The sequence below is a fragment of the Fopius arisanus genome, unplaced genomic scaffold (genome assembly GCF_000806365.1).
Source record: "Fopius arisanus strain USDA-PBARC FA_bdor unplaced genomic scaffold, ASM80636v1 scaffold00070, whole genome shotgun sequence".
Taxonomy (NCBI): domain Eukaryota; kingdom Metazoa; phylum Arthropoda; class Insecta; order Hymenoptera; family Braconidae; genus Fopius; species Fopius arisanus.
The window spans coordinates 196,215-214,705 of NW_011887809.1; the positions used below are offsets into that span (position 1 = coordinate 196,215).

The 18,491-nt window shown below is 37.7% G+C and overlaps 1 protein-coding gene across 11 annotated transcripts in view; it reads right to left on the reverse strand.

Moving 5' to 3' along the window:
• Positions 1-306: 306 nt before the first annotated feature.
• Positions 307-18,491, reverse strand: part of Hr3 (Hormone receptor 3) — a 75,244-nt gene continuing 57,059 nt past the window's right edge. For 4 of the 11 annotated variants that reach the window (XM_011309759.1, XM_011309748.1, XM_011309761.1 and 1 more), the window contains 8 exons: positions 14,289-14,516; positions 10,108-10,273; positions 9,573-9,793; positions 8,830-9,147; positions 7,753-8,025; positions 7,370-7,594; positions 6,668-7,013; positions 307-6,185 (listed from right to left, as the gene is read on the reverse strand). In XM_011309759.1, the coding sequence (XP_011308061.1) occupies positions 6,748-7,013; positions 7,370-7,594; positions 7,753-8,025; positions 8,830-9,147; positions 9,573-9,793; positions 10,108-10,273; positions 14,289-14,516 (1,697 nt within the window). In that variant the 3' untranslated portion in view covers positions 307-6,185; positions 6,668-6,747. Of the gene's footprint in view, positions 6,186-6,667; positions 7,014-7,369; positions 7,595-7,752; positions 8,026-8,829; positions 9,148-9,572; positions 9,794-10,107; positions 10,274-14,288; positions 14,517-15,509; positions 15,864-16,792; positions 18,310-18,491 lie in introns of those variants that run through there. The other 7 variants (XM_011309753.1, XM_011309752.1, XM_011309751.1 and 4 more) reach the window with 7 other exon arrangements.

The window sequence follows — 18,491 nt, forward strand, 5'->3', positions numbered from 1 at the left end:
ACGATTCGCTCGTTTTATTATCTCATCTCATTAATCATACTCTGTATATTTATTTCAAATAATTTTCATAACAAAAACAACTTTTACTCGTGCCTCGTAGTTAATCAACTGTTCGTGTATTTAGATAAATAAAAATTGATGAATCAGTAATGCCGCGCGTGACTTCGAAGTCGATGATTTATTAGTCATTAAATTACCATTCGATTTGATTAATCAATGAGTCACAGACAGGGAAATTACAAAAGGAAAAATATCGGATTACGCTGCAGAAGGGCTTCGTAGACCAGAAGTCGTATTTTTCATCTCTTTTTTTTTGTCTCATATTTTTTCGTGTCATTCTCTCATAAACTCACTAGCATTCACCTACATCTCGCATTCTCTCGTCCCCATCACTCCAGCACTCTTCTCATTTTTTTTTAATATCACAAGTTCAATGTACCCGATTCCAGTGTTTCGCTGACGCTCAGCAATTTTTTTATAGTTCACTCCATGCGACGTTTTCTTGTTACGTGTGTGTCTCTGTGTGCATTTTTTATTTATTTTTATTAATTTTTTCAATATAAGGCTCCCACGGCAGTCTCACGAAGTAGCATCAGTTCTTGTATCGACAATGAAGGGAGAATGCGGTCGTTTTTTTAAAATTACGCTCAAACTGATGACCGAATATCATTAATCAGTGATTTGAGAAAGAAAAAATCACCCGGCAAAATTTTCTGGAAAATTTCTCTCGTATCGATTATGCAGATGTTAGATTTCTTATCGAAAAATGTCTGCAATTCTTCTCCTCCGAGATGATTGAACACCGACAGAGCAATTAATTCATTAAAATTCATTAACTATCGGCAAACGATCGAGTCGAATGACAGCAGAAATATTCGTTGATAGTTGATGATTTTTAAATAAATAATGCGGTCTAACGGTGTCACATGAATTTCAGTTTGAGCTCAACTTTTATTTGGTATTTATGTCCTGATAAATACTCACGACCGCATTCAAAATTTTAATAATCATCTAAACAACTACATTAATGTACAAGCCAATCACTAATGATTACAATGAATCGAAGTTCTTAACGCGTCACTCAGCGAGACGTCTGGATTGTGCCATAAAGCTCTTGTTAACGCCCTGTAAGAATAGGATTGGGCCTTCACATTATTTTCAACATGAAACAAATGTTCATAATTGTTTTTACTTCATCTTCATACGTATTTTATTTAATTGCTTAATCGCGCGAGCGGAGGAACAAGCGCACGCGTGATGCAACAAAAATCAAATCGAACGAGAGTCCATTGTTGTTTTATTTATTGGAAAAAATGTTCTTAGTATCCAAAAGCTCGTCATAAGCAAATTAATTAATGATTTTGTCGTCCTCGCGTGTGATGGATTGATTTTCAGTCGTTAATTCATTCTGCTCTGCATTGTTAGATCATTTTCGCAAACTCAATCAATATTCTGTCAGATTCATTTTCATTTATTCACCAATCGTCACGACATGAAATACTCTCGATCATTTATTTTTTTCTCCTTCCACTGGATAACTTCTAGGCGACAAACGAGATTCGTAGATTATTTATTAATGAACAATGCGATCTCTCAAAAGAGTTTCAACTAATTGTCATTCACTCCTCAGCTTTTATGTGATTGTAACGTTATTACTTCTTTCTCATTTTTTAAATTTAATCTAGATTTATGTAATCAGTCCGAGAGGTGGCTACTAAGGCCGTGAAAAATTTTATCGAGTCGATGGAACGTTTCACTCCCTCGGGAATTTTTTTTGTAGGGAAAATGTCAATTGCGACAATTCCACGTTAAATGTTGAATTATTTGGAGGCCAGAGATTTGTGTTAATACTTCTCTCGCATTTTCCTCTAGTCTGAAATATTTTTTAGATTTATATTTTTACTCTGAAATACTTTTTGCACATTTTTTTATGTTTGTCTGAGTTACTCGGAGCGAATGAAACGTCCAACTCCTTCACAATAATACAGGGGGAAATACGATAAAAGCCGGACGCGTTATCATTAATTTGTTCCTCATTACGAAGGTAATGAGGAGATAGTCAAGAGGAGGTGGAAAGTCTCTGTGTAATTATTTGTTTCGAGTGTATCTGTTGTTGCTAGGGGCTCAAATATCAGCGATTGTCCCCTTCGAGTGAAAATTATTGAATGGATAAGAAAAAATAGTTCACTGCATTTGATGATACCATTTTTTCTCAACATATCTGAACATCAAAAAACACTTGTACTCGCATTTTTTAAATCTTTCGATTGCCAAATATTGAAAAAATACTGGGTACTGAAAAAATAATTGAACTATTTTCTCAACGATTCAATCTCCCTCTTCTCCTGAATTTTTCATGGGATTCATCATTATTACTCTCTTATTGTTTTGTGTATGTACCTCGTCGCGTAATTTTTAGTGATTTTTTTTTTTCATCATTTTTTGAGAAAAATATAAATCGAAATTTAGAATTTAGTACAGAAGGCCTTGCTCTCGCACTCTCCATTCATCGCGAAATAATATTGAAACATTGTCTCCAATTTTTATCAAGTTCCCACTCTCGTTTTTTTTTTCTGTCGTGAAGTGCATTTTCCTCACAGAGGAAAAATCATGGCAGGTCAATGGATTGAAGTGGTCCATTGGGATAACTCAATAATTTGTCTGATTACGTAATTATCATCATAACGATATTTCACGGACAGTTGACTAGTGATTATCAGGAGAGAGTGATTGAATCCGACCTAGGGGAATAAAAGTACCAAAATGTCCGATCAATTGACATCCGATATCATAACTATCCAGGAATATATTTTCCAAAATAATCCCAATACTTTTCCCAACTCTTTAAAACATCCATGGAGATAAAATTTTTAGCTAGAAAAAAATGATAGCCATTAATTATCGGAGTAATCCTGTAATTACCAAACCCCTCACGAATTCACTCCATCCACTTCAATCCAGATAACCATCACCATTACCCCTATCGCTATTCTCACTCACGTCTGACGTGTCAAGCCGGCTAATAAAAAGGAAAAAAAAAAATCCCACTGGAGACATTTCTAGTCTACCTCTCCCAAATCTCTCGCAATTACTCACCCCAGGTTGGGAGGAAAAATCACACACTTGTTTTAATATTTCATCATTCTCACGATTTTTTTTTCATTAAAAATCCACATCTCACTATTACAATCACCCGAATCACACACAGACTGTTCCCTACCGATAAAAACTATGTGTACACAGTATATCACCTTAATGTAATGCTCGAAATGAATTAAATTAATAGTTGCTACGCTGAAATAATTGATCTCCCAATTATCATCGATTTCTTACATCTCTCAACTCTCCCCTAATGTATAATGCAGAGGGGGCAGGAGGGAGTCAGGGGGGGGGTAATAAATTCTAGGGTGATGTTTGTTTCCTCATTATCGAAATAATAACACAATTGTCGCACTCGCAGCCACAGTGGCTCCCACGCACATCTAACAAATCAATAACATATTTACATTATTCAATTTTTTAAAATCCATTTCCCATTACCCATTCTATCATTATGCATATTGTTACGCGTTCCCATCATTTTCACCAATTATTTATCAACTTCACTCAACAGTCGCAACAGGTACTCGTTTCAATAATTCATCTATACATAAATACGTCTCATCGACGTTTGATTCATTTTATTATTCGTTAAGAAAAAGAAGAAAAAAAAAATTCAACTCGTGTTCATAATCCCCAACGGACCGTTGAAAACCACATCACAGCTGCACTATAGTGCTAATTAGAACACATTATTGCTGGTGTTTTAATATTTTCCATTAGTTTCAAGCTTAACAGTTCCCCCCCAAAAAAACCAATACATAACTCTAGAAATTTAATAAATCAATAATAAAATTATAATTATACATTATGAAATAATTAACGTGGGAGCCAATGCGAGGGGTGTGCGACAAAATGTGTTATTACGTGTACTTTTTTTTTATTCATCTTGTTGCTGTTGTTTTTTTTTTTTCTGTGTTTAAATCTACGAAATACCATAAGTCTTATCATCTAAAAATCAACTTCGATGCGCGCGCGCATAGATCCTGCGTAATCGGCGATTATCCCATGATTGAGGATCACGTGAATTATCGAACGAGTTGACTAATTAATTTCATTAATCAATCGATCAATTCGAAGTTGAATGGGAATTCAATGCGGTATTCGAGACGCTGTGGATTATTAAAAGGTAGAAAAAATGATTGTGATGGAATATCGTGCATTTATCGATAAGACTGATTGAAAGAAAAGGATGATTAAGTTGCCTGTGCATTTCACAATAAATTCAATGTGCGAGACAAGTATTTTTACAAAGTTTCACGTGAATATTGAGTAAATCGATTATCTATTGCCATGAAAAAATGGGTGAAACAACATTTTTACGGAATTAGATATAAAAAACACGGTAAAATCGTTTTTCATACGGGAAAAATAAAAAAAAAAAAGGAAAAACACGTGATCCCCAATCAACGAAACACTCTCCCCTATTTACGATTTTTTTACTTTAAGATTATTTTTTTTCCATTTTTCCATTTCATTTTTTAAAATTATTCTTCATTTAAATATAACTTTATATTATCCGTCAACTTTTGTTTATTATATATTATTATAAAATTTAACTCCAAATTGCGATAATAACCTCCTAGTTTGCAACGTGGTTGTCTGTAATTTGTTTTTATTCATTAAATTAAATTGTAGTGTATGATTTATTTATTTTTGTTAGAGTTCACATCTGAGCGTTATCGACATGTGTATTCAATTTTTACGCCCAATGATTTTTTTTTAGTTTCTCCATTAAAATCATGTAACATGTCACGTGTGATTTTTATTTCTTTTGCATTTTGTGGGAGCATGTGTAATTACTTTATCCCCATCATCTTCTCATTTCTCGTTCACTACAATTAAATGAATTCTAGTTTAACCTTTACTCGTTAATTCAGTAGAATAATGTTCACTCTTAGCGTTCATTGTTTTCACTATTTTTCAATCATTAACGTATCAGTTGGCGCACCGTCGGCGTTCGCCGGTTTATACCAGTTACTTTTTTTTTTTTTTCATTTAAATTAATCCTTTATTCCTCTCATCGCCCCTCGTTAAACCAACTATCTACATATCGCTATTCCTTCACCATTTATTTTTTTCCTTAATCGCTTTGTTTTTTTTTTCGTGTTTATCCTTTTTTGTACGTGCAAACATTACTTCCAGTCTTTATTCGGGCACAGTGCGACCGTCGTGCGTGTTCACATTATGCAGCTTTAGATAATTTCTGTTTATAAATTAGTTATTAATTGGTCTACAGTTATTTGCTCTTATGGGTGAGTGAACTGACGCTCGATGTCTCTGTTAATTCTGACATTTTTTATTTTCCCTAAAGCATCACACCCCATACCTTTTTATTTTTCAAATAATCCTCCAGTTGATGGGACTTTAATCGAGAGACTCAACGATTCAATTATCTAGTTTTATGGTAATTCCGGTGGTTCTATTGGTTTTTCATTCATCTATCGAAATGGGGTGGTGGGTGTGATTAGATATTATGCAGTGAGAATCGAGTTGTCACAGTGGGCCACAGTGGGAAGTAATATTTACATATTTGAGAAGCGCGTCAATAAAGTGCGTTAACCAAAACGTTAATTTTTTTTTTTAATTTATCTCAATTAAGTCTAGCTACGTGTGTGTTCCTGGTGTCGGGCAGGGCTAGTCAGAGACCGGTTTTTTTTTTACATTATTTGGATGATTCAGTTTATTGGGAATCGTAACTTGATGTGGGGGGATCTTGATTATAGGTTGAGCTACAAAAACTCATGTTCGACTCATGGCGATATTTAAATCGTCGGAGAGAGGGCACGTAGGGCCACGTGCTGATCCTAAGAATCGAGATCTTTGAGTTTATTTCTGGGCTTTTGTGAGTCTCTGAACAGCCCTGGCGAGCGATTCGAATTATTATTAGTCAATAATATACTTTGTGTATGCATCATAACAACCGATATCTCATCTATATATATAATGTATATATCTTATTTTATATATAATTCTATATTTTTTTTCTTTCATATATACTTTATGTTGTTTTTTTTATGTATACTTTATATATAACAATGTTATGTTTATGTAAGGCCCAATATGTTCAATACGAAGGAAATGATCTGAAACAATGGAGAAAGACAGATATTACTTCAATTGCGTAATTAAATTTCGTGAATTCGGTGATTGAATTTCGTAATTGCATTCAGTCATTCGAGTTTCGATCCTTCTAATCCAGAAAGGACGAAGGGAACCGATCTCGAATGACCGTAAGGGTAACCCCAGAATGGGGGCGGCAAATTTTGAAAATTTAAAAAAAATAAAAAATTCAAAAAATCGGGAAAATTTGGGAATCATCGCGGAAACCAAGGGAGTTTGTAAATTATTCCATAAATTGGGCCTGATCATAAATTGGGAGGATCGGGGGGCGTGTTGAAAATTCAAAAAATCGATCTCGTCGATTGAAAATTTAGGGGAATCCCGGATGGATTCGAAAATTATTTGAAAAAGTGATTATTAAAATGTTTTTTACTAGGCATTTTGAAGGGAATTTTTTATCAATGCAGGGGGGTAATTGAAAAATGGTTTTGAGTAAAAATATTACCTTGACAGAGCAAGGCCCACGTATCACTCGCGTTCGACGTCGTCAGCCAGTGATGGGTCGCCCTGTGCCTCGACGGCTGTTCAGCTGTCGACACTGAATAGCTCTTTATGAAGGGGCGGAAAGTCAATAATATGCGGTGGCTGTGATCGCTTGAACTTGATGAGGGCGTCCATGTGAAGTAATGATACTTCTTTCAATTGTGGTATCTTAGCGAGCAGGGCATCGCAGACTGTCACATCACCCTTTATCGGTAACACGTGATTACGATCGAGCTCGTATCTGAGGGCCATGATCACAGCTTGTGATAGCTTTGTGATGTCTTGTACGTCTTTGAGTCCAGTGCGCTCTAAAAAAATTGAAAATTATCGTTTAAATCGTGAATCGATTTATTTTCCCCAGAATTAAACAAAAATCGTGGAGTTATTAATAAAATTGGGCGATGACTAGTCGAATTGGATGAAGTGAGATAACCATGTGAAAATCATTACAATCTCTTTGCAATTAAGATTTCTGAATAGTCGAGAACCTGTGAATATTTGGTTTGCTCTCAGGGCTTGGGGCTCTAGTCGAATAAATCCAGGGAGAGAGCCATTATTATTCAATAATGAGTTCCAACAGGGTTCCAGACTTATTGACGCACTGGTAAATTTCAATCACAAAGTTTGATTGAAATGGGGATGAGTCTTGTAAATGAAAGCTCACCTGGATTAAGGAGTACAACAGCACTGTAGAGGGCAAGCTCGCTCTCAGTGAGTTTCAACTCGGCGATACTTCTCGCTAATTCAAAGACACACGATACCAGTTTCATTTCAGCTGTATCAGTTGTGTAGAAGGCATCCTGTGGCAGCATCGTGTCACCGTACAGAACACAGTTCTGTTGGAGATCGAGGTACCTGCTCATACGTAGCACAGCCATTTCGAAGGCACCTGACAATCAATTGAATTAACGTTAAATTACTCACGAAATACTCAAAAAATAGTCCTCAACGAGCTTGAAGGACTATTTTGGTAATTTATCAATTTTTAATTATCAGAAAATTGATGAATTAATTAATCAGTGAAGAGGTAATTAATTATTAACTTACCGGCCTTGAGTAGAACAATCTGGTCGTCCTGCGTGAGTTTCATAAATCCAGGCACCATCTTAGCGAATTCGATGATGGCCTGAATGACATTCGTCAATTTCTGTGCACAGTCGTACCAAAGCTGTTCATGCGCCATATTCTTATAAAAGATCAACTTGGTGAAGTCATGAGGCGTGCGAAAGGCCTCTTGTATCTCCTCCGTACTGACCAATAATGTTTTCTTGTGAGCCGCCGCCAGTGTCTGGACGAGCATACCAGTGAGATCCGCCGGATCTGTTATTTAAAAAAAAAATAATAATAAAAAAAGGGGCCATCTGTTAGTTATATCCATCGTAAAACCAGCAATAGAGTGAATTGTCACTATTGCCGCGACCACTTGGCAATTGATATGCCACAAATAATACATCTTACGCTATTTATTCACATCGATCTACGGAACTTAAACCGCGGACGATAACCGGAAGAGGAAAAAATAAACCGTAAACTGTTCAATATAAAGTACGAGAAAATTAAATTGTCGTGCATCTACCGCAAATTGAGTCATGCGTGTACGTTTCACAGATATATTTTTTTTTTTATTCCACATAAAGAATTAGTGGAGAGGGAGTACGAGAATTGAGAAAGAGAGCACCCAGTTTTCAGAGATATTGTGACACAGTGCGAAAATAATTATGAGGCTAATTAATCATTCGAGTTTGTCCACTGTAATGAGATGAAAATGGTAAATTATCCATCGGCGATGAATTATACGCGGTGAGATAATTCAATAAAAATCACTGCACAAAAATAGAAAAATTATTAACTACATCGAAAAATGCAGGTGCAATTGGTACTGCAAATTAAAAAAATAAAAAAATAGGGAAATGCCCCTGAAGATTCAAAAATGCTCAAATAATTTTTACAAAATGAGGAATACAGTGCGCTCTAGGCAATTAATTAAATAACAATGAATTTTTACTGAATAATTCTCTTCGCGGATATATTTGATGACATGCAACGTGCATTAACGAATTACCATCGGCTTTGTGTAAAAAAAAAATAGAGTGTGGGGACACAAAAAAAAAACAATAGTCTCACATCTCGTATGGGACATACTGGGCAGATTGGGGACTTCGTCGTCCTCTGGTGGATTGTCGGGCCTTTGCTGTTGGCCACTGATGAACGTTGTTGAATCAACCATGGTGTAAGAGCCATGACCAAGACTCGCTAGTTCAACTGTGGTCTCTTGTTTAACAGCAACAATTCCACCACCACTCAGTGAACCACCGCTCGCTGTACCACCACCATTGCTCCCACTTCCATTGCTACCCCCATTATTGTTACTAGTATTATTAGTACCACCACCTGAACTACCACCCGTACCGCTTCCGGTTGTCGATGCGGTCAGTGATTTTCCTATTTACCATCAATGCGACATTGTCAGTTTTTTAATATTAACCGATCAATAAAACGTCTAAGAGAACTCGATTAAAATTCCCATTCATCCCGTTATAAATTCATTGAAAACCAGAGAAACTCGGAAAATCATGTACTCTATATTTTTTTAGGACAATTACACTAATTGCGATTTAAGACGAAAAAAAAAATCTGAAGTTTCAGATTTTACTGACGTCTCAATGAAATTCGACTGTCAATATTAATATTAAATTGTTAATTCAGATGAATTATAAAATAATAAATATATGGAATTATTACATATATTTTTTATCGGGGCAAATGGCGTTCGTTCAATTTTTTTTTATTGTCCGGAAAGTTGGGAGTCAATTCAATGGTTATTTTTTTTTCGATTGCGAGTCAGACAATTATCGTTTTTTGGTTACCTGTTGTGACCATGTTAGGTAAAACCCCGGCAGCTCCTATTGACCCGGTGTCGGGGGTGAGTGGGTCGACCTGGGCTGGAGTTGGCCTAGGATCATATGTCGTTGTACTGTCAACGTAATCCGCACTCAACTCGTAACTTGTCATTGCCTGATGATTGTAATATCCTGAACCACCCGTACCTGGACCCGGCGATGCGTACTCACTTCCACTGTACGTGTAGCTAAAATTAAAAAAAAAAAACAGACCATAAAAAATTAAAAGAATCGCGCTTCAATAATTTTTCATATCACCCGCAACAAAAAATTCTCAGAAAAGCCTGTTAACGAGATATTTTAATATTTTTTACGTTAAAAAATAACAGAGTGCAAAGAAAATTGGGACTTATTGCATTTTTCGAAATTTTTTGACGCAGCGTCAGGATAAATTTCATTTTGACGCGTCGTAGAGGCTTTTTTGAATTATTAAAAGGCTTCTGGTGGCTCAAACGAGTGTCAGAATTTTGGTAATTCAAGATATATTTTTTTTGAGACTGACCCGCCGTTGTAGGAGTGGTGTTGATCTGAGCTGCTCGGTGTCTGATGCTCAAAAACACTGCTGTCTGGTGCTGTCTCAGATTGCGCTCTCATTTGCGCCCTGTGAAATCTCACTTCGTCCTCGACTTTCTCTCTCTGCTTTTTCGACATGCGACCAAATTTAACGGCTGAAACAAATAGATAATACCGCGAATGAAACAAACAGTCTCGGATAATATTTCATTAATTTTTCCCTCAAAGCACTCAAAATTGCGTATTAATTACTCGCGACAGATTCCTCTCAATTAGTGTCGGCACTTGATAATTTTAACAGGCGAAAGGGCAGATGGACTCGTCTATGAGGGAAAGGTCAACAACTAAGAAATGGGAAGCTGCAATTAGTCGAAACAAAGGGGGTGGTTGGGGGGTGGTAACGGAAATTAATGAGGGAACAAAGCTCTCTAATGAGACGAAAATAATCAAGCGTCAATAGTGCCCTTCGTTATTTGAAATCTATTATTTTCCAATTTATCGAGGTACCGTTATTTCTGGGGAACTCAATGTGGGGAGGAAAAATACTGGGGGTGAAATCGATCGGGTGGGGAAAATGTCAGGAATGAAAACAGAATTTCGGATACGTCACGGTGAGACATACACCCCAGGCAAATGAAAAATCAATGATACTAACACGTGGTGAGCTGGTGTGCACTTGTGTGAGAATTTTTTTTTTACTGTTTTATTTTTTACCGTAAGAACAAATGAAACGGGTTTTTAATGGGAGTAGAGTAGAAAAAAAATGGTGCACTTCATCGAGATTTGAATGAATGGAAAATATAGAAGGGATAATGTAAATTCTTGGGGAATTAATGGGATTTTTATTTAAATAGCACTGGATTTTTTTGGGGAGGGATTCTCCTGCACTTCCGTTAATTTATTGATTAGGTTGGAGAGGAATTGACAATTCGCGTGCCCTCGAAACATCAACTTCGAGTGGGCACTCGCGGTTAAAAAGCATATTCGAGTGTCAGCAAACACTCGCAATCAGAGGCCCTTTAAAACTTAATGAAACGATAATTGCAAGGGGATTATTCGATTTAGAAATGGTTGTTGGATATTCATTGTCTCCAAGATTTCACTAAAAAATCCGAATCCAACTGATAATTAAAATCCACACAATAATTTCGCCAATCAAAAATTCCCCAAAACAATGAATAATTACAATTGTCACAATTTTTTCGGAAAAATCCTCAATTTTCACTGACGAAATAAAAATTCACCTCCAATTCAATTCGGCAAATGAAAAGAAGGATTAAAAAAAAAATTGAATATCAGAAATAATTCCCATAATTACCGATAATAATTGGAATATTCCCTGAAATACTGGTTGCAGTGAAATATTTTGATTCGCGATATCCAATACAAGTGTTTGCCGACCAAAACATTGGGATCGACGAAATAAACGCGCATGCGCATCCCGGGAACGCGGAAGCATCGGATTGTATGACGTCACGGGTAATGAATAAAAGTTAGAGGGGGGGTAACGAGTACGTCATTGAGTTTGTGGGCAGCGGTACAGGCGGTCGTCCCAATCCAAGTGGTAAAGGGAGACCACGTGATGACGTGAGACCAGCTGAAGCCGGAAAAAGAGACAACGGTATCGTGCACCAAGTGCAATGAGGATGGAGTAATACGAGGGTGGGGAGGCAAGGAGCCAAGGGTGATCGACCGGAGAGAAAGAGCAAAGAGAGACAACACAAACAGTGGGGCAATACGGGTGTATGAGAGAATCAGAGGAGAGAGAGAGGCAATCAGGAAGAAGCAAAACGGCCTAGCGATGCATTTTCTCGGTCTATATATAGGATCTCCCATACAAATACCCCCTTTATCACTTGCTCACCAACACCAGTTAATCTCTGGCATTTACTCCGATGTCTCCGCCCTGGCAACTACTGATGCTAGATTTTTCCAACACTCGAGTGTGGAAAATCATATATGCAAATGCATAATTCATCTTCGGGATTTCACGTATTTTGAAAAAAAAATTGGAGAGAGTGGGATTAATTGGGATTAATGAACCCATTGTTGATTTAGTCGGTGCGAATATTTTGGGGAAGATGGAGCAAAAAATGTGGAGTGTGTCGGGATGATCGGAGGGCAGGAAATAATTTTTTTATGAAGAGATGATCTCTCGGGGTGAGAGGTGCATCTCGTTGGAATCCTCGTGTTTATTCTCTCATTCACGGAAATAGAATGAAGCAATGGATTAGAAAGAAGAGAGAATGCACTCTGACGGGAGAAATACGTTGTGAGGGCTGTGGGATTTTATTCTGAAGTTTGTGAAGTTATTATTGAAAGAAGTTGAGGGATTTTGGGGGGTTATTTCGATCAGCTCGTCTCTGGGGAGCGGTTAATGACTCCCAATTTCGGTGGCGATGAATGCACCGAAAATTTCAGATATTAAAAATAGTATCACAATTTTATACCCCCGGATTTGTCCGGAAATTTCTGAATTTTTAAAAATATCTCGAAATTCAATAATTACGAGGTGAAAAAATGAAGTCCCAAGAATAAAACGCGGAAATTCGAGAATTCTAGGGGCAACCCTCGGAGAATTAATTTCCCTTGGGATAAATAGTCTCTCCTCGGGACGGATTCAGGACGGATTCAGGACGGATATTCAGTATATGATTCCAGTCACCCATTGAGCTGCCATTTAGGATGGGTGGCACGAGTGATCATCCCCCATGTGGAGTCATCCTCACACATTGAAAAAGCCCATTGTCTCCAGTCGACGTGGAAATGTCAACGTTTCACCTTTTCCCTCTGTACCAGGGAGAGGATTTAATGACACCAAACAACCAGACACACGTGTCGTCATCGGTTTTACTCGACGAGTGATTAATCCAGTCGTTAATGAGGCAAGGGAATCATCAACAATCAATGACGATTTAAGTTTGAAGAAATTTTTACATCTTTGTTCGATATTTCACCGTTATCCTGACCAATCGCGTGTTTATTTTCTTTTTTTTTTATTCGCGTTGCACCGTTACACGTATGTACACTTTTCGGCCACTAAATCTTTACCGCTAGGTCATTGCCTGCATGACGGCGCAATGCATTAAGTCAAGAAACAGGCGTGACTCCAGGAAAAAGACGAAACATTGAAAAGGTGAGGGGAATCCAGGGATGAGGGACTTTCTTTATTCGTTTCATTGTTCGGGATTATTCCCTTTTTTTCGGGGCTTCTCGCCGGATGTGGTCTTGAGGGGAGATAAATTATCGGGAATAATTCCGAAAGCCGGGTTTAACATTAAATATCATTCCATTTTCAATACATTATATTTCTCGTATTGCGCAATTCTTTCTCGCTGAAGAAAAAAATCCTCTCAAGTTGTAACTTTAACGTTTCATAAATAATTCATTTGAATTTCAATAATTTTACGTAATAATTACCATAATTATTGAAATTGGATTGGTGAAGGAATGATCTAGTTTGAAAAATGTCAGTAAATTCAAATGATTCTGATAATTGCTGTAATTTTAACGTGAAAATTCAGCTGTTAATGCGTATTTAATTGACTATAAATTGATTCCCTCGTGATTACGATTCTCCACTCTTCTTTCCCACAGAGAAAGAGTGAGTGAATGAAAAAATGAGCAAAAGATCCCGTCACGGAAGCGTGTTATTTTCTTTTTCTCTCATTGTTGAGGGCAATTTAACATTTTGTGGTTCCTCAGGGCCGCACCCGGAAGTGGTGTCTCCAAAGGGGGGCCTTTTCTCTCCTCAATCACTAAACGCCAATTAAACCCCACGATAATGACCACGTGGTGACTATTCTAAAAAATCCTACATGATATTCCAGAAATAACAGTAAAAATTTGAAAAGGAATGGCGGGAAGGATTTCTCTTCGCGGAGAAATGGATTTCTCGTATTGATTGCAGTCAATTTTTTCTTGGGACAATCGATAGATTTTCTTGTATCGAGGCTTGCATTGTCGTGGGGTTTATGGAGAGTGGAGTGGATGAGATAAGAAATGCGTTGAAACGAGTGTCGAGAATAAGTGATAAGGGGTCGTACACCCCGCGACTCGTGAATTTTTGTTTATAATAAATAATAATAAAATGACGGACGAATTTGACAACATGACAGACTGAATTTAATTAGTAGGGTACACTAAATAATTTCTTGGGCTAATACTCACCATCTCTGGACATGCCCAGACGTAGGCACTTTTGTAGCCGGCAGTATTGACACCGGTTTCTGTTTACACGATCTACCACGCAGTTTTTGTTCCTTGGACACTGGTAGTTGACAACTGACGACTGGGATCTCCTGAAGAAACCCTTGCAACCCTCGCAGGTGATTACACCGTAATGCACACCACTGCTTTTGTCGCCGCAAACCTTGCACGGGATTATCTCTATCTGGGCTGTAATCAGAATAATTCAATTGATTTTAATGACATAAAACAATTTATCTCACGATTTTTAGAAATCACTATACCACACGATAAAATGACAATTCACCCTCAACTTCTGACAATTATCAGATTATGAATAATTCACGAAATTTAATTAGGTTATTTAAATTATCATAATTAGTATTCTCCAAAATGGTAATGAATGATGAAGACGAATAATTGAAATTCAGGGATTGAATTAAAAAATATAAATTCAGTGTCAAATCCTTAAAATTAATTAATTCTGGATTTTTTTTTAGTGTCACTTTAATTTCGTGTAATGGGGATAATATTATACGTCATGAGAACTGACGGTTAATTATGAAAACCAATTCTGCCATTATCTCCCCCGAAACTCTTATCACCACTGTCAGATGGAACACCGCGATTAAAACGAAACGAACGACACAGCATATGTATCGATTACACAACAGTCTCGCGTTATTCGTACGTCCATATGTCTGGTAATGCATGTGTATCTCTGGTTGGTTTTTCATCGCCACTTCAGGCTGTAATTAATCGTCTAGATCTGACACTTCTACACACTTCTCGTGGTACTTTTTCCATTGGATACTGATAAACCGTTCGAGAATAATCTCAAAATTTCCCGCAAAAAGTGTTTTAAACTCTCAACAACGACAAATTAAAGTGAAGACGATAAGAATTACAGTTTTTCTTAATTATCGATTTATATCTATAAAACTGTCGATTCAAGGCCGAAGTGTCAGGATTTTTAGCTCGTGGTTCTCCAACAAAAAAAAATTTTTTTTATAATGAATTCTGATTGAAGATTCCGATTAATTACCAATTCAATTGAATATTATTGGGAATTGTTGATAATGAATTTTGGGGAATTTTGGGATGGCCAATTCATTGCGACTTGAATCGTGATTTTCATAGAAAAAAAATCCACTTGTTTCGCGGTAGAAGAAATGGCGGAGGGTGTAGCTTTTAGAGAACTACCTCGTATAGAATTAACTGGACTTCTTGATGATTGTCCTGGAGTGCTGTCTGGTTGATCATAACGCCTTCCATTTATTCCGTCGTTGGGATTTGGGCTCGTGCTGTCTGCACTCCCACTCGGTCGATTAAATCCCGTATAATTTCCCTCCATTTACACTGCGCAATGTCACGTGACATTCGTCCACTTTTAAACATTAAAATACCATCGAGTGATCGGCAATTGTCGATAATCCCTCGAGAATAATACTAGCCAGAATTTTTCCTTTCGCTCATGTCGGTAGAATTTTAAATTGATAATGTGATCTGCGGAGGAGAAATTAAACACCAGAAGCGAATACGTGTATTCCCCAAATTCTGTGTTGAAGTTGGAATTTATTTTTCGGGGAAAATTGTAATTCCGGTGGAACTGTGAATTCTCGAGGAACTTCCTCCTTGGGAATTCACGATGGGAGAATGAAGTCAATGGAAATTAGAGACTTTTGTCTGATTGGTCGAATCCCATTTAAATCCAGATGTCAATTGATTCCCAAAAAATCTAACCCCCTTGATAATTTCGCAACCACTCAAGTCCCGAAGTTCATCAATTTCCCAAACGAATTAAAATAGAGAGTTCCTAAAATAACGAATTCCCTCCCACAAATTGCCAAAAACTTAATGACAAAAATTATTTGAAATTCCATCTAAACAATTTTCAAGATTGAAAATGCAAAAAGAAAAATTTTCGAACGTGTGACTAGATAAAAGGCGACAGTATTCCCCTAGGATTTAGCCCCATGGAGTAGAAATTTTTTTTTTTATAATTCCCCCCCTAATAAATAACGTATCCCCCTGATTCGGGAGCTCTAGCGCCGGTGCTCAGTCCCTCTTGCACCATATACTCAAACATTACATAACTGAGAACGATGAACCCAGAGTACAGTCACCCAACCACACAGCAATCTTCTCTCACCAGCTTGAAACAGCCCAGTGTTATCATGTATCGCATTGCTGTACGCCTGCAGCTGCAGAGTCCCTCCCAAATATTCAAGCGCGTGTCAACCATTTTTTTAACCCCTTTAATAATTTATCACTATAATAACGACCCACCTGATTCCCTATCTCCTTACGTAATAAAAATTCCCCAATCTCAAGAGAAATGTCAACGAATCCATTCACACCCCCCTAATCCCCCTAAACCCCCCAATTCCCCCGATTCCACCAATTCCATCAATTTCTCCAATTTCCATTGATTCCACAAGACAATTCCCCCGCATCCCGATTAATTTTGATAAAAGCCCAATTACTCTGCACTCAATTCCAACATTAGCCAATCGATACCCTAGAAATGAATTTAAATAAAAAATTAAAAAAACACTGAACTCTCGTGACACGTCATTTCCAAGAGTCACTGATTTCAAATTATCACAGAATCACTTTCTCCGCCCGGGGAGTGATAATTCCCGTTCTTTTCTGATAAACTTGTCGTAATCGCAATTAATGCGTTCATTATTACGATTAACACCCACGTCTATTCTCCTGGTTCTCACGTATGATTAGTTCTCATAATTCGGGGTGTAAAAATATTCTCCATGTGTTTATTTCACTCGCACTGATAATATTTCATCGAGAATGTCGGGGATTTTGGGGGTCCGGGTGCTTTCACCGAATCTCTTTCGAATATACATCTCGGAATGAGTTGAAAAATATTCTCGGGCCCGGGCAGAGGAGAAATGTACTTTCCAACTCCCGCACACGCACTCCGACACTTTGTTTTTTTGGATGGAAATTTTTTTTTTTACGTCTCCTCCGGGAGTGAGACCCGGGGATTAGTTCCTCATGCACTTTATCTCTGAGGACTTTGGAGATTTTTAGTTTTGCCCTCGGGAACGCACATCGGACACTCGAGCGTGTAATGAGAAACGGGGGAAGAGTTCCTCGTTACCAACACAAGAACTGTCTGTTGTGGGTAGAATACAGTGGAATGGAGCAATGATAATGTACAGAGATTGATAATAGCGAAAGGTGACGAAAAAGGAATTGGGAAATAATTGCACTTGGATTTTTCGGTAATTTTTCTCAAAATTTTCTCCACAATTTATGGTCCGCCCCGTAGCTTCCGCATTCGATTAATTTCAATTATATTCCATTACTCCACTGTTGAATCATCAACTCCAGGCTCTGTTTACTGAATTTTAAAAATCTCTCCTCGTTCTTTCACTTTTGAAATTTCCTCTGGAACTCTCGCAACCGCTGAATAATTACAAACCGCCCAACAACTTCCGCATTCGATTTACCTCGATAAATTCCATAAAACAATTTTAACAATTTATCCCATAAACTCTCCACAAGTCACACCATAATTCCCAATCCCACGTTTTCCCACAGCCTTCAATAACTAAAATCACGCTGGCCAAAAAACTCAACATGAAAAAAAAAAATAAACGACCCAAAATCGTGTAACGCGCACTTGTATTTTTCTGCGTTGTTTCACTTATCAGAGTTTCCCTGGAACTCATAAATCCGGACCCCCGAATTAGGATTTCCAACCGACAACTTCCGCCTTGCATTAACACCGACCAAAATCATTTTAACAATTTTTTTTTCCTCAACACCACTAAAATCACACCTCAATGATTTTGTTTATTGAATGGGTATAATTTTCCAGCACGTGACATTTTTTTTTTCTTCAATTTATTTTGTTCCCGGAGTAACTGTTAAACGAGATACAAAAGTGATGTGTTTTTTGGGTACCGGCAGTGCGAGAGGTTGGCATCTCACAATATGTCAGGGGAACCCCCACCATCAGGCAAACACCGACGAAGCTGCGGCGGGTCACTGAACTGTGGCTCCAACGCCGATGATGGCCGAGTGCCTCTACTCTCTATCCCCTCCCCCTTCTCATCCCCCCTTTCTTCCCCCCCTCTTCCCTGTTTTCCCCCTCATTCCACCAATTCCCCGCCACCCCCTCGCCCGTTTTCCCCTTTCTCCTGCTCTTTCCCCCCG